Source organism: Pogona vitticeps, chromosome 14 (genome assembly GCF_051106095.1).
Source record: "Pogona vitticeps strain Pit_001003342236 chromosome 14, PviZW2.1, whole genome shotgun sequence".
In the NCBI taxonomy this organism is placed as follows: Eukaryota; Metazoa; Chordata; class Lepidosauria; order Squamata; family Agamidae; genus Pogona; species Pogona vitticeps.
The window spans coordinates 6396713-6412391 of record NC_135796.1 but is presented as its reverse complement, the minus strand read 5'-3'; the positions used below and the strand labels follow the sequence as shown (position 1 = coordinate 6412391).

At 43.3% G+C, this 15679-nt stretch overlaps 1 protein-coding gene across 6 annotated transcripts in view; it reads left to right on the top strand.

The window, feature by feature from the left end:
* Window positions 1-15284, top strand: part of TBX5 (T-box transcription factor 5) — a 139175-nt gene extending 123891 nt beyond the window's left edge. For all 6 annotated transcript variants that reach the window (XM_078381631.1, XM_078381632.1, XM_078381634.1 and 3 more), the window contains one exon: window positions 11557-15284. In XM_078381631.1, the coding sequence (XP_078237757.1) occupies window positions 11557-12164 (608 nt within the window). In that variant the 3' untranslated portion in view covers window positions 12165-15284. The remainder of the gene's footprint in view (window positions 1-11556) is intronic.
* Window positions 15285-15679: the final 395 nt, after the last annotated feature.

Here is a 15679-nt window from a genome sequence, read left to right as displayed (position 1 = left end):
TGGGTGACCTGTACCAGAAACCGGACAGGGTGTGTTTGTTCCTGTTGGTTCTGCTGGACATTTCAGCAGCTTTCAATGCCATCAACCATGATGCCCTTCTGGGCCATCTCTCTGGAATGGGACTTGGAGGCACTGTCTTACTGTGGTTCCAGTCCTTCCTGGAGGGGAGAACTCAGAGGCTGGTGCTGGAGAGCTCATGCTTGAAACCCTGGTCATTGACTTGGTGTCCCTTAGGGATCTGTTTTGCCCCCTATGCTATTTAACATATACTTGAAACCACTGGAAGAGGTGGTCCAGAGTTTTGGAGTTTGTTGTCACTGGTACATTGATGACACCCAACTCTCTCTCTCTCTCTTGCTTTGGAGTGTTTCCAAAGGCGGTCATAGATGCGGCTAGCCTGTGGGGAAATGAAGGTCCTTTTTGCCCTGAGGAAGGCTGGTATGGTTTTTGTGTCTTTGCAGCGTAGTAGAAATGTTAAGGAACATAGTGGGTGTGCTCTTTTGCGTTGGAGTGTTTCCAACCAACTCTCTCTCTCTCCTTTCCATCTAATTCCAAGGAAGCTATCTCAGTTCCAAATCAGTGTCTGGTGTCAGTAATGGACTGGATGACAGTGAATAAACTGAAACTTAATCCAGACAAGACAGAGGTGCTCCTGGTCAGTCAATGGGCATGAATTTTAAAAAAGCCCAATAAAAAATTCATTAAAAAATCACTAATTTGTCAAATTGTATTCATGTGAATCATGCTTCCGACAAATACAAATCAATGAATTTTTAGAGATTTTTGATTTCTTGATTTGTTTGACTATAGAATGGCCCTCAAGGCACCTAGCCACACCAAAAAAAAAATTGGGGGGGATTTTATAAGGTTTTAGAGTCAAAAACAAATTGACAAATTGATTCATCAGAAAAAAATCATAAATTTGTAATTTGTTGACCTCGATGAATCAAAACGAATCACCATTTTTCTGATTTGTGCCCATCTCTACAGGGAACATCTAACTACCCTGTTAAAGCAGCTCCACTGGCTGCTGATCTGTTTCTGGGCACAGTTCAAAGCACTGTTTTTTACCTATAAAACCCTAAACGGCTTGTGTCCAAGCTATCTAAAGGACCACATCTCCCTCCATGAGCCTGCCTGGGCATTAAGATAATCAGGGGAGGCCTTTCTCTCAGTCCGACCACCTTCATAGGTGTGTTTGGTGGGAACACAGGAGAGGGCCTTCTCTGTGGCTGTTCCCAGGCTTTGGAACTCCCTCCTACAGGAAACCAGGCTGGCCCTGTCTTTGTTGTCCTTCCACAAGCAGGCACGGATTTCCTTAATGACTGCTGGTCTGAGAGGGGTTTTAAATGGATTGTTGTGTTCTGTTGTTTTAAACATGTTTTAATATTGATTTTTATTTACCAATTTAATATAATTCTTTTTAAATAATTGTATACTTACTGTTCTTAGTTTTTTAAATACTTTTTTTACTGATGTAAGCTGCCTCAGTTTCTTTTAAAAAGGTGGGATAAAAATATTTTAAACAATTACATAAAGAACAATACATGCATGTATGGAAGCAGGCAGGCAAACGAGCAGTCAATTGGTTGGTCAGGGTCCCTCCCACAGTCCCTCATCACTCACGAACCCCTCACCATGCAGAGGCAGGAAAAATACCAGTGGCTGCAGTGGCCCATTTTCTCTTTTCTTTCCATTTTGCCCCTTTTCTCTCTCACACATAATCCACACTCCTTTCACAGTTCTCCTTCTGCTCCTTTCCCCCTCCTCTTCCTCTAGTGCCACAGACTCAGAACTACCTAGAACTTTCATTTGTACCGTATTTTTCCATGTATAAGACGCCCCCATGTATAAGGCACCCCCCACTTTTCTGACCCAAAAGTAAGAAATCTAAGTGGGACTTAGCAAGTGTAGGGGGAAAGGGATCAAAGTGCTGCAGGATCGCTTTGATCCCTGCTTTCCCCATCCACTTGTTTTTGTCCTCTCCTCAGCTTACTTCCTTGTATAAGATGACCCACAATTTTTATTCTAAAGATTTTAGACAAAAGTATAGTCCTATACACGGAAAAATATGGTATTTTCACTTACCCATCAAAATATAATTTTATGATGACCCTGCCTACCACTGTTTTGATCAGTGGTCCATATCCTATGGCCTTGCCTTTTCCCAGCTCCTCCACTTTTTTAAAGCACCACCCTCATTATGAACAGGAAGGTCTTCCACAAGGATCCACAGCTGAACGCCATCTAGTTCTGCCCCTAAAGAAGTTCCACCCCCAGTTCCCAAGCCACCAGTCCAGAATTTGCAACTCGTAATTGACAAGTTCAGGGCTTGGATATAGTATTTTTTGGACATCCTGAAAAGAAATATAACACTTGGCCAAGTTAGTCTGTTGTAACAAAAGAGAAACCAGAAGTAGTCAAGTAGCATCTATAAGATAAACAAGATAAACCCAATTTAAATTTTCATAGATCTTTCATAGAAAGCACATTTCTTTAGATGAATAAAACGGTTGTGTTTCTGAGCAGGATATAAAACTTTTGGTTATGGTTTAAAACTGCATCTTTAACAGACAATAGGAAGTGATTAATTCTACCACAATGGTGGTAATTAGGCTCTTACTGGGTAACAAAGGTTGAAATGATTGGATTAGTAGATATAATGCCACAGGAAACCATTGTCTCTGTTAAGGCCCAGAGAGAGTGCCCTGAACTTCCTGATGTGTTCTTGATCAGGAGCCTCCCTTTCAAATCTGTCTATGAAGTTTCTTTATTCAAGGACTGTAGTTCTGAAATCAGAGAAAGAATGTCCAGGAAGGGTGGAGCCTCCGCCCCCTGGTTTCTAGATATTTCTGTTCCTGAAGTCTTTTTAAAAATGTGACTTTTTCAACCGATGGGCCTTTTAACAAATCTTCCAGACTGGGAATTAGTCCTACAAGTAAGGATAGTTTGCATAAATGGTTGTTTTTAGCTTTCAGCCAAAGAGAGTTACTACTAACTAACCTAGGATGAGGGGACACGGTGGCGCTGAGGGTTAAACTGCAGAAGCCTCTGTGCTGGAGGGTCAGAAGACCAGCAGTTGTAAGATTGAATCCACGTGACGGAGGGAGCTCCCGTTGCTTGTTGCAGCTCCTGCCAACCTAGCCGTTTGAAAGCATGTAAAAATGTGAGTAGATAAATAGGTACCACAATGGTGGGAAGATCACGGCATTCCGTGTCTAAATCGCACTGGCCACGTGACCATGGAAACTGTCTACAGACAAACACTGGCTCTACGGCTTGGAAACAGAGATGAGCACCGCGCCCTAGAGTCGGGCATGACTGGACTAAATGTCAAGGGGAACCTTTACCTTTACCTAACCTAGGATGACAACATGCCCTGGCACAAGCCTACTTTGGACCTCATATCCCCATGTCAGCCATCGTGGTTTCCCCTAAAGGCCCCAAGTGAGTTGTGAAAGGTTTGCTCCCCTCCTGCCCATTGATACGATATGTATAACATTTGAGGCCAGCCATTCTTTCCCCATTCCATGTAATGTTTCATCCCATACAGAACAGGACTGGCCTTTCCATTAGACAAAGTGAGGCATCTGCCCCAGACAGTGTATTTTAAGTGTCATGAAAGGGGCACAGATAGTTACTCATGGAAGTAGCTGCTTTACTGCCAGAGATGGTGAATTATGATTTTTGTGTCTCATAAAAGCGGACTGGGGAGCTCAGTCGAATGCAGCATCCGACTATTGAGCCAAGGGGTCAGGAGCTTGATTTTCTTTTGTCCCTGTGTGAACGGTCAGCCTTTGCCAAGCTACACCGTCCCAGATGGCCCCCAGAAGAAGGGAACAGCAAAGCACTTCAGAGTAATCTATACTTAGAAAAACCCTGGGAAGTGTCCTCATAAATTGGGATTGACTTGGCCACACAGAATTAAAATATATGCTAGAATGACTTGGCTGGCTTTGGTCTTATGCCTCTTGATTTGGTTTAATAGGGTAGCTCCACGTGGTGCTCCATCTCAGGCAGTAAAATGCCTTGGGCAGCCCCAGCAGTAAATTAGTTCACCTTTAAGATCCTTTCATAGTTGTCCGTAAAGCATTTTGAGCCCATTTGAGCCTTTGGCTCTTTCTCTTCCCCAAAGCATGTCCCATACTGAGCCTCCACAGCCAGGCAAAACTCTGGAAGCAGAGCATCCCGGCAACATAAAAGCCATTTATCATCTGTCTGACATCACGAGTGATAAAAGAACCGACAAAGGTTTCCTTCCAGTGAGGAGTCCCACTAGCTGGGTGGCTTCCCTTGTCTCCCTTTCTACTCCCCTCACCCACGTTATCTAATTTCCTTGCATTGTCATAGGCAGGAGAACGATGTTGTTGCCGTTGACCCTCCCCCACAGCAAAAAGCCACTGACACTCTGCCCATCCCTGCAAAGTGACTTCAGAGGTTGCGGTCTCCTCACTATCTCTCCAATGGCCCAGGCTTGGCAGAAGACGGAGTAGACCTCATTCATTAAATCTGACAGATTTCTTGTCACACAACACATGGACATTTTTACCAGCCAGCAATGTAACTGCAGTTCAATTCTCACTCACTGAGAGGCTTCTGCTTTTGTTTGTTTGTTTGTTTCAGTGGCATTTCAATGTATTTCGTAGCAGCATGGCATGTGTGGTACTTTTTCAAAGCAAATTCACCAGGGGAGACAGCCACCATTACTGCTATGTGGCTGCCCTTCTATAGTTTTTTTTTAGAAAAACTCTCTTCAGTGGCTGGAGTGTTGATATGTTGTTAAATTTATGCCAATGGCTTTAAAGGCATTGCTAGGTGTTGTGTCACTCCACCTACTGCCTGGCAAGTGACACCGCCCTCGTGTGTACAGTGCATTACTTCCAGAGGTTCTGGTGCAACAGAGGAAATTCTGCCCATCAGGAAACACTACTCGATGTATCTTTAAAAAAAAAATTAAATAAAGTTAAGGGAATGCAGTGCCCCATAAAAGAAGATACAGAGAATAAATCAGTAACACTGTGTGGCCGGCCATAAAGATTCAAATGGAAGAAAATGAATTCGGTAATATTTCCCTGGTGTGTCTGAGCCTGAGATGGGCTTAAAAGAGAGTTGGGTGCATTAAAGCCATCGTTGGCGTAAATCCTATTGTTTGCTTAACTTAGGGGAAAAACTTCAGGATTCTTCCCAGTGTCCACTAGTCAGGACAGTGATATATCACCTCCAGTATTCAAAGCATTAGGATTCCCAGCGTCGTGTAGTGGATAGAGTAGCAGACTAGGGTTCAGGAGGCCTGGGTTCGAGTCCCTGCTTGGCCATGGAAGTCCACTGGGGGTGTGGAACTTATAAAATCACTCCTTAAATAACTCACTTCCCTTGATCACTTCCCTTAAGATCACTGTAAGTTGGTTCTGTCTTAATGGAGACGAGAAGAACATCCAAAGCATGATGTCTTTTTACATCAATTATGAAAGAACACGAGAAGGTGGCGACGGTTGCTGGCAGGCTTTCCCCAGGCGGTTAAACTGATCAGGCTGATATTTTGACTGACCCAACATGGATGATCTTTTCCCTCAGAAAACAGGGAGCACACTCATTGACAAATTTATGGAGAAGTCATGTTGCATCATTTCGTAACTAGCTGTTCTCAGGGGTTCAGCTGCATAGATTTGAGAGAGAGAGAGAGAGAGAGAGAGAGAGAGAGAGAGAGAGAGAGAGAGAGAGAGAGAGAGAGAGAGAGGCAACCAGTGGCTCTTAGGCATTCAGGAATTACAGCTCCTATGATCTCTCGTCATTTCTTATACTGACGAGGATTGATGGCTGACGACTCGCTTACCCGTCTTTTATAGCCGGACTTTGTGACTTCACTTCGGCCAACTGGCATCCTTTCTAATTGGCCGGATGCATTATTTCCCTTATGAAGCCCACAGCTAAGAGTCCTCTTATCCACCACCCACATCAGGTTATACACACATATGCCATGAGTGCCAGCCTAAGCTCATAAAAAGAGAACGCCAGCCATCTCCCCCGCTGGCAGTTCTTTCATCTGGACGGCATCATTCTACATGTGCTTTTTTACTCCCATTTCATTTTCATGTCTCTCGTTAGCTTTGCGGACAATGCCTGTCCCTATATTGTTTTGTTATTTATATTATGACAAGATCTATTACCATCACCATTATAGGCCCCAAGCTCGGCTGTGGAATCTCCTCCTTCTAAAGCAAAACATTGAAAAGGGGCTGTAAGAAGAGAGAGAAACTCTCTCCCAACGTTGTTGTCGCTATTTCCCCAGTCATTTTGAGCAGCCGGGCACCTTGTTCTGTGGATGTCCCAGCGGGGATGCCAGGAGGAACAAGGCAGGGAGAGGTGGCTCCAGCCTCCAGCCTCCCATACGCGAAGACTGCTCTTTGAGTCCACCAGGATGGGCAACATGCAGCCTATGGACAACAACACAGCCCTTGGAGCACTGTTTTCCAGCCCTGGTCCTTTCCCACTTCTGCAGAATCAATGGCTGCAGCTCTCTCTCTCTCTCTCTCTCTCTCTCACACACACACACACACACACACACACACACACACGGTCTTCTTTTACAATCTGTAAAAGAAATTCAGAAATTGTTTGCTCAACAATTTTTTGGTGGCATCACGAGGCCAAGTGCGGCCCCCAGAGCAACGTATGCGGCCCTCAACACCCCCCTAGGACTTCCCAAGATTCCTCCACACATCCCTCGAATGGTTTCTCTTTAATTGTCCACAAAAGGTCTCCTTGTGTCCTCTAGGCCCCAACCTTGGGCCTCCAGATGTTCTTGGACTACAACTCCCAGAAGCCTTCAGCACCACTCTGCTGGCCAGGATTTCAGGGAGTTGAAGTCCAAGAACATCTGGAGGCCCAAGGTTGGGGACTACTGCTCTAGAATATGAGAGTCTGTTCTGCCACATGTTGCCCCTCCCAGCACCCCCGACCCCTCCAGCACTGCTTTTTTTTTAAACTGGCCACTAGAGGGCATGAGAATACATTTTCATTTTTTAAAAAAATGTAAAAGAAATATATTCTTGGGTTGTGTGGAGGGTACATGAAGGGGCACAACCCTCTGAGATCCAGAGATGGGTATGTCTGGAAGCTGCCTAACCCTGCTGTGGTGATGGGCATGTTATGGCACTTTAGAAAGGTGCAAGTATTCCTTCCAAATATGGGTGCTGGTGGATGGTTTTCTTTGGTGAAAGCTATGAAATGCTTCCTGAGTTCATGGTTGGCCATCACCACTCATCTCCCAAGCCCTTGGAAGCTGCTCACACCCACTGAGGGTCAGTTGTAGCTTTTAGGTGGTGCAGCCTTTTTATATCAGGAATTTTAAATTTGCTCTTAGCTTTGTTTTAATTTGCTTTAACTAGCTATGTTTTTAGCACTGTTTAGGGTTAATTGTGTTTAAAGATCAATACCTGTATTGAGCATGACTTATTATCTCTTATATACTTCCCTGGGGAAAAGACGGGGTATAAATAAAGTAAGTGACTAAGTAAATAAATTAATAAATATCTACTACTGCGTAAGTTTAACTCAACTTAAAGTAACAATAGGGAAGAATGTAATCTGGGTCATACGTTGAAAGACTGGACTATTGTGCTGACTGGAACAGGTTTAACTCTTGTACTGTGTGATTTTTCTGAATTTTGAAATGCGATTCATTGCTCAAATATTGCATGCAAAAATGTGCATCTTTTGAGAAGTGATGTGGCAAAAATGTGTATGCAAATATAGGTGCATTTTTTAAAAAAAAATCACAGACTGAAACAGAACACAATAAATATGAGTACATACAACACTACAATGGACTGGACCTTTGTTGATTCCTAATACCTCACACGATAGGTTTCAAACTAAAAGTGACGAAAGAGTATATTCATTTCTAATGTTAGACACCCCCCACATAGTTACATTCCTTAAACCTTTATACAGTATAACTAAGAGAATGGCATAAAACTTCAAAAAACCCAGCTCAAATTCCTCCAAAAATTCCTTAAAACCTCATTAGAAGTAACTAGAAGAAATTAATTGTTGCCCCTTTGGGCGGTTCCCACTCACTATGGTATTTTTCATATATTATTTTGTTTTTTCCTTCACCACTAAAAATAATATTAATGATAATACTCCAGCAAGAACTGGCAAGCGTCCTTATTGCTTGAAACTTATTACTTCCATATTCTGCTTTCCCCAACCCGACTCAGGGTAAAGCAGGCAACCAGTGAAGAAGGAAATAGAATCAGGTTTTGATCAGAACTTGGAGCATTATCTGTTAAAAAGAAAATAAATAAAACCTTTTAAGTTCCTTGTTTTCACCTCCAGATATTGGGTCATTCTTAGTGTACTACCTTGGACACGGAATACGATTATGTGTTCCATTTCCATTTCAAATAATTCGGCAATGAAAAAGAATAGCATAACAAAATAAATAACATACTATGAACACAGTAATAAAAACCCTATATTTGCATGCCGCTAGCACCAAGACTAATGTTATCATGCTTTTGTGGGTAACCCTGCAGCAGCTCCCACCACCCCAAGATTTCTAGGGCCAAAAGAGATAGGAAGTAATGGAAAGGACTGGTTGCGAAGGATGGAATTCTTACAGTCTCTGGAATTTTTTTTAAAAAAATTCCCAACAATTATTCATTCTGCGAGTTCTACCTACCTTACAGACACCTTAAAACCTAAATGTCCTGCAGCTGGAGAAAAGATCTAAATTGAAGCTTAGCTAGGCCTAGCTTTCAGGTTTAGCTAGGACTAGCTCTCTTCCTGTTCAGAAGGAGAGCTCCCAGCTACCATTGGATCTGAGCCTGAAAGCTTTCTAATTTAAGCCTTTCTCTCAAGTACATGGCATTTGGGTGTTTTGTAAGGTAGATGTAGGGCTGGTAGAACTCCCAGAATGGAGGACTGTGGGATTTTTTTCATCTAGAAAATCTAAAAATCCCATCCCTGGCAAGCAATCTGACGGTGGCTGCCCAGGCCTTCTTGAACCCAGGGCCATCTCTACCGTTAGGCAGAGTGAGGGGGCTCTTCAGGAAGCAGAACAGAATATCCTTAAAGGACATAAAAGTATTAGTGATTTGCTCTCTTATTATTGTTTTTAATCCTACGCAGAGGTTCGGGTGAGATGCTTGTAGAATGTTCTGTATGGTGTACTAAAATAAACAGTCCAAGCTTGAGTATTATGCACTTCACCCTTCATTGTGTGTGTGTTCGGAAGGCCATTTGTTGTTCTGTCTCAGAGATTAAGGACAGAGTTCACTGAAGCGATTTCGCCAGCATTTTAATTCACAACACTGGGGTATTAAAAAAAAAATCAAGGAAAAAGGCGGAAGCTGTTGTTGTCATCTATGTTAGGGATCCAGGCATTTGTCTGAATCCACGGGTCCTGTTACCAGGCCCACCTAACACGTGTGAATGTAGTGTGTGAAGCAAAATGGGCCAAGCAGTAGAGATTTTACTAATTTTGAAATAGATGCTGTGTTGATCTATATCGGCCTGTGTAGCAATAAAGAAGAAATGGGAGGGAGGATCCACCCATTCTTGTGTCACTTTTAAGACGAAGACTCACTTCGGCATAAGGTTGCATAGAATACACCCCACCTGTCTTATGTGAAGTAGAATATTGACATGCACATGTTGTGAGCAAGGAATCAGATAGGTGGCATGGGGTATAGAAAATGACAGTTGTATTACTAGCACTGCTAATGCACTTTTGTATTCTGTTTAACATAAACAGCTGGCAACAGTTGGTGTAATAAGCTAATGCTAGATGTCTGTGGGATAATAAACAACCATGTTATGCCTTTGTCTTTAAAGTGTTCACATACAGTCTTATATCAATGAAGGATTCATAGAGTTGAAGCCAGAATTTCTGTGAAAAATAAACCCTTTTTTTCACACTGCACAAGCCTCTATGGCATAAACCAGTTCTATGTGGGGGACAGACAAGGAAATCTAGTTGTGCAATAATAAATGGACATACAACCGATACCAGAAATGTCTGTGTCAGAACACATCGACCTGCAGGGACATGTTGCCATTGACTCCAAAGGAGGTATTATACAACAAAACATTTCCAAATGAGATATGAGAACAATTCAATCGAGATATATTCACCAATTCTAGCTAGCAGAGGCCTGAACAGAGATAAGGACTTTTAGCTCATTGTATTATTTACAAGTTGGTTTATACAACAGTCTTGTTTATAACTAATTTTCCATTCTTCAACACAACACAACCCTTTCCCACAACAAACGGTTTTTTGAGAACAGAACTCGTTGTGTGAACAGCTTAGAGACAAATGCTGAATGCAGTTTTGTATCAGGCCACAGATGGTTTGTGTTAACTAATTTATCTGTTGCCCAGACAGTTTTGCTACCCAGCACATCAAATGTTCATGACCTCATGTTAATAGCCTAACTATTCATTTTCTGTATTCAATTTTGCTTGTTCACATGGACACCCCGTGTACACCGTGTTTGTACCCAGATCGATGGCCTGAATATTATATTCCATACATCTAAAGAAGTGAACTGTAATTTACAAATACCACACTAAAATAAACCTGTTAGTCTAAAGGTTCCCACAAGATTTGTTTCCTTTGTTGTTGTTGTTGTTGTTGTTATACATGCATCCTTTAATGCAGGGTTTCTGACCTGATGCCCTCCAGATGTGCTGGATTGCATCCTCCATCATCCTCAACAGCACAGTATACTCACTGATGATGATAGGTATTGTAGTTCTACCCAGAGATCCAACCAAACTAGTCTAACTTGTTATGGAAAATTAGCAAAAAAAGTGTAATAATGAGGCATCTGGTAGCAGAAATACCTCAAGCATCTTTTCTTTCCATTTTCCAATTGCGCTCTGAAAATGGCTGTTACTGTTATTGCTGCTGCTGTGGTTGCTGCCTGGGGATTTAAAAAAATCATATTTTATTTGTATCCCTTTTATGCAGGTGCTTTTATAAACACTCTCAGCTAGTTGTCTTTTACTTGCATTTTTTGGGTTATATTTTTGTTTGTCTCTTTGTTTTGATTCATTCCCCATCACCGCAATATCCTTACTAATACTTTAATCCTTGAAAAACTCAATGTCAACTGGCTTCTTGTGCCTTTGTAAGCTGCCTCTTGATCTACTAAAGCAAAAATAAAAAAATGTTTGGGATGTATGACCTTCATTCATACACCTGACTGTCCTTAAAAGTACGAAATGCTGCTCCAAGGGGATGGGAAAAGAGAGTGATGGTAGGAGTGAGACCCTTAACTAACAAATGGGAAAACAAGCAAGAAATAAACACAGAACCCTTATGTTCTTGTGACAAATGCAGGGGTGGGCTTGATGGCCCTGTAGGCCTCTTCCCAGACCAGGATTCTGGGATTCCATGAGAGCAAACTGTATGCTTTCTGGACATTTTGGATCGACACCGGCCTCACTCCCCTTGGCCGGTTGTTAAGGGAGTTGGTAGGGAAGAGATAAAATTCCTGGCAGATGGTGGCCCCCGTTCACTGTACCCTTTTGCCTTTCACCCAGATGAAGAATGTTCTACCACGGAGCACCCTTACAAGAAGCCCTACATGGAAACCTCCCCTCCAGAGGACGACTCTTTCTATCGCTCCAGCTACTCACAGCAGCAGCAGCAACAGCAGCAGCAACAGGGACTGAATGCCAACACATACAGGACTGAGTCTGCTCAACGCCAAGCTTGTATGTATGCCAGCTCGGCAGCGCCCACAGAGCCTGTTCCTAGCTTGGAGGACATCAGCTGCAACACCTGGCCCGCCATGCCATCCTACAGTAGTTGCACAGTGACTGCCATGCAGCCCATGGATAGGCTGCCTTACCAACACTTCTCTGCCCATTTCACCTCCGGCCCGCTCATGCCCCGGCTTGCCACCATTGCCAATCATACCTCGCCACAGATCGGGGACGCCCACGCCATGTTCCAGCACCAAACGTCGGTCCCTCATCAACCGATCGTCCGGCCATGTGGACCTCAAACGAGCATCCAGTCGCCTCCCAGCAGCTTGCAGCCTGCGGAGTTCCTCTATTCCCATGGGGTGCCCCGGACCCTCTCTCCCCATCAGTACCACTCCGTGCATGGGGTGGGCATGGTGCCAGAGTGGAACGAGAACAGTTAACAAGGGGTGGGGGGCAACGGAGCCAAAGGGAATTTCCTGGCAAAAGTTAAGAGTGTTTTGCAAGACTTGTTGAACTGAATGTTGATAGATAAGCACTCAAGAGGGACAATGTCCCATCTTCTGGGTGGGGAGCAGTGGGTGGAGGGGGGGGAAAGAGACCGTGGCATTGTATTTCCTCTGCTCTCCTTTGGCAAGGCCATTGACAAGCCGATCCCCACCTCTTCCCCACACCGCCTCCTCCTCCTCCTCCTCCTCTTCACTCCCAGATGTGGCCACACAGAGTTTGCATTGCGACCCCCACCTACTTTGTGCTCTCACCCCCTTTTGGTTGGAGATTTGCTTTCAGGTGAAACACAGGAGTTTTATTGCCTTTCTCAACACCACAAGAGTGCTTGAAAAAACAACATTTCTTTCCCTCCCTTTCTTTCTTTTTTTTTTTTTTTTGATGTTGATATTGACATTGTTATATTATAATAAATGATAATATATATCTATAACTATATCTATATTCTTTTGAGGCTATAAAAAGAAGCCGTCCCTCTTTAAAGAGAGGATTCAGGTGAGGCTGAAGGGAGGCGTTCTCTACTTCCACGAGCAAGACAGTCTGTTACCTACCTCTGACGGGCACGTCTAGTTTTTGATGTTCCTAGCTAGATTTGTTTCTCAGCCAAACAGATGTTCAGCACTTCCAGCCTCATCTTTTCTGCTGGGCACCCACTCAGAGTCCGTGCCTGCCAAAGGAGGTGGGCTGGCAAGCTCTGAGACCTGTTTGGCCGAGAAAAGAAAAAGCACGAAGGGCCAAATTATCAGTTCGTGGCCCTCTCCGTTCCTAGCCATCGTTTTGTGTCCTGTCTGTTTCATTATGTGCCAAAATCCTTTTAAGGATAGGGACAAAAGAGTTCTCATCAAATGAGACTCTACATTTTTGTGTCGGGGATTTTATCCAGTTTGATCCATTTCTCTTCTCTTTCGGGCAAGAGGCTCCCAGGGCCAGCCCTACCATTAGGAAAAGAGAGTGAGTGGGTTCAAGAAACAGACACTGACAAGCTACTAGAGGAGAAAGATGTATGCCTTGTAAGCTTCTTGGCCCTAAAATTAAGAGCTAGCCTCAATTAGAGTGGGCCCGTTGAATCAGTAAGTCAAGAGTCACAGAAATCACACTGATTCAATGTGTCTGTTCTCGTTCAGACTAGCAAAGGATTTAGGCCTAAATCAGCCAGTTTACTTTCAGGTACAGTGGGGGAATGCTGTTGAAGAAGATTCAGCTACCTGTCTGCTTAGCTTTTGTACACGGAATGGGAAGAGTCACCGTCTTTTTCTCCAGCACGAAGCAGCAAAATGTTTTGGGACAGCCCAAGAGGACTGCTGATGTTGACTGCCTCGTCCTTTTATACCCCATTTCTAAATCACAAAGAACTTGGTGGCACTTGACAAGTCTAAGAGGCTTATTGTACCATGACACTTGACGTGAACCGAAGAATCCAGATCATGTAGTTCTTGGTGTGGCTGCCATCCCAAAGCAAAGCCGTGCATCTAGTGCTCTACTTGCCATGATGTCTTTGAGGCTAAATGGATGTCTTCTGTGGCCGGTTCTGGCTGGTGGAACTTAAGAGTCTACTCATATGCTGAGGTCTGCCCACTAGGGATGTGCATTCATTTTTAAAAAAAAAAAAAAACTTAAAAGAGGCAAGTTGGTTGCATTTATGGATACTTTTGTAGCTTTCCAGTTGAGAGCTTCTGAAAGCCAATCATTTTGGCTTCCCAAAAGACAAGTCTTGAAAATATTGGGTTTCCTCCATTGCGTTACCTCCGTCTGATGTATCTTTAGAGCCTTTCTCCTCCTCTTCCTTTTGCCTCGCCACTGCCATTCCCTAAGCCCTGGTCTTCCCTGGCAATCCTCTCATGCCTCCTTCCCCCCCCCCCATCGCTGTTCCGGAAGTCCTGATCTTCCTTCTTTGTGTCTCGAGGGGCTCTTTTAGTGCTAGAACCCTGAAATGGGATGTGATAGAGCCTATCCTGTTCAGGTTCGTCGAAAGGACCAGGATGTGAAAGGGCTCAAACTGAATGAGGAGCCCCACCAAAAGAGCCAGTCACAAATGCATTCTGAAAGTTTTGCTCACATATTTTCCTGCTTCCCACCCCTGCCCTACGTACTGTGACTATTTTACTTCTCTGCATCCAGGATCCTATCCAGTGCCATAATATCTCCTGCTTCCTGTTTCCCCCCCCCCCCATCCCTTTCCCTGGTGGCTCATTGACCAAAGTCAGAGGTGGAGAAGACTCCAAGAAATGTCAGGGAAAGATATTCTCCTTCCTTGGTCCGTAAACTGCCTCGGCCTCCTTTCTATACCAACCATTCTTTGCTACATTAGCTGCTCCTCTCCATGCGCTAATGGCCCCCACCACTTACACAGAGCTGGATGTCGTATTTGAATGTACGACATCAGTAAGTGGATACATGAGGATGATCTTGTGGGTTGATGAGGACGCATTACACTGAAAGCACATGTAGGCAATTTAAACCAGAGCTTCCATTGAACAGTATTTCAACACAGCGAGACATTTGAGTTCATTCTTTGGCTACAAATTCCACTCAAGTAATCTTTAGTGGCTTTTTAAAGCTTCTTTTCAAAAGCAAGCCTTTCTAAAGTGATGCAGACTCTCCATAGGATCGTATTTGGGAAATCTGTATTCTGATTCTGCCAGGCCCTTTTGCAGACAGTAAGAACAATATCTTAAACCAATTGGGGAGAGGGGGGGAGGAGGAGGAAGAAGCAGTCAAATCCTGTGAGTTTAATGCCAAGTGAAAATCCCATTTGTAAAAAAATGACTATTTTATTCCTTTTATCTTCCTCTGTAAAAAACAAATAAAAATACAAGAATATTATCTGCATATGTTAAATGTGACGTTAAACAAATTTGTGTTTAAAAAGTGCGGAGGAAGGTGGGAAGATGTGTATAGGGTTTTGGTTTTTTTTGTTGTTTTTTGTTTTTGTTTTAAAATATAATTCCAGGGTTCTTTGGATGTGATATTTCACTGATACTATTTATTGATAAAATAGGTATTCTAATAAATAGCAACAGGTAATAAAAATCAGCAAAGCAGCTGGTTGGAAAGATTTATACTTTGTTGATGACCCAGTTGCTACCTTGCCCCCCCCATTTGTGATGTACCTTTTCGAATCAGCCCTTTTTTAAAAACAGCAAATAATCTTAATTACAAAAACAGGGACATGTGTGTGTGCATATGAGAGGAAATGAATGTGTATGAATTTTGTTTTGTGTGGGAGAATAAGGCTACAAAACACTTGTTTGTCCACTTCTGTATGTTTCGAAGGGTGGAACAGGAAATGTCTACCGATCTGATTTTCCCATATTTTTGTGTGGAGGGTTATGACTAATAAATACCATGAGCTATGAGGTACAAAGTACGTGGACACCTGCTCCCCCCCTTCCCCTCACCCCAGACAAAATTGCAACCACAAACTAAATGTAAGAATAATAGACATAAATGT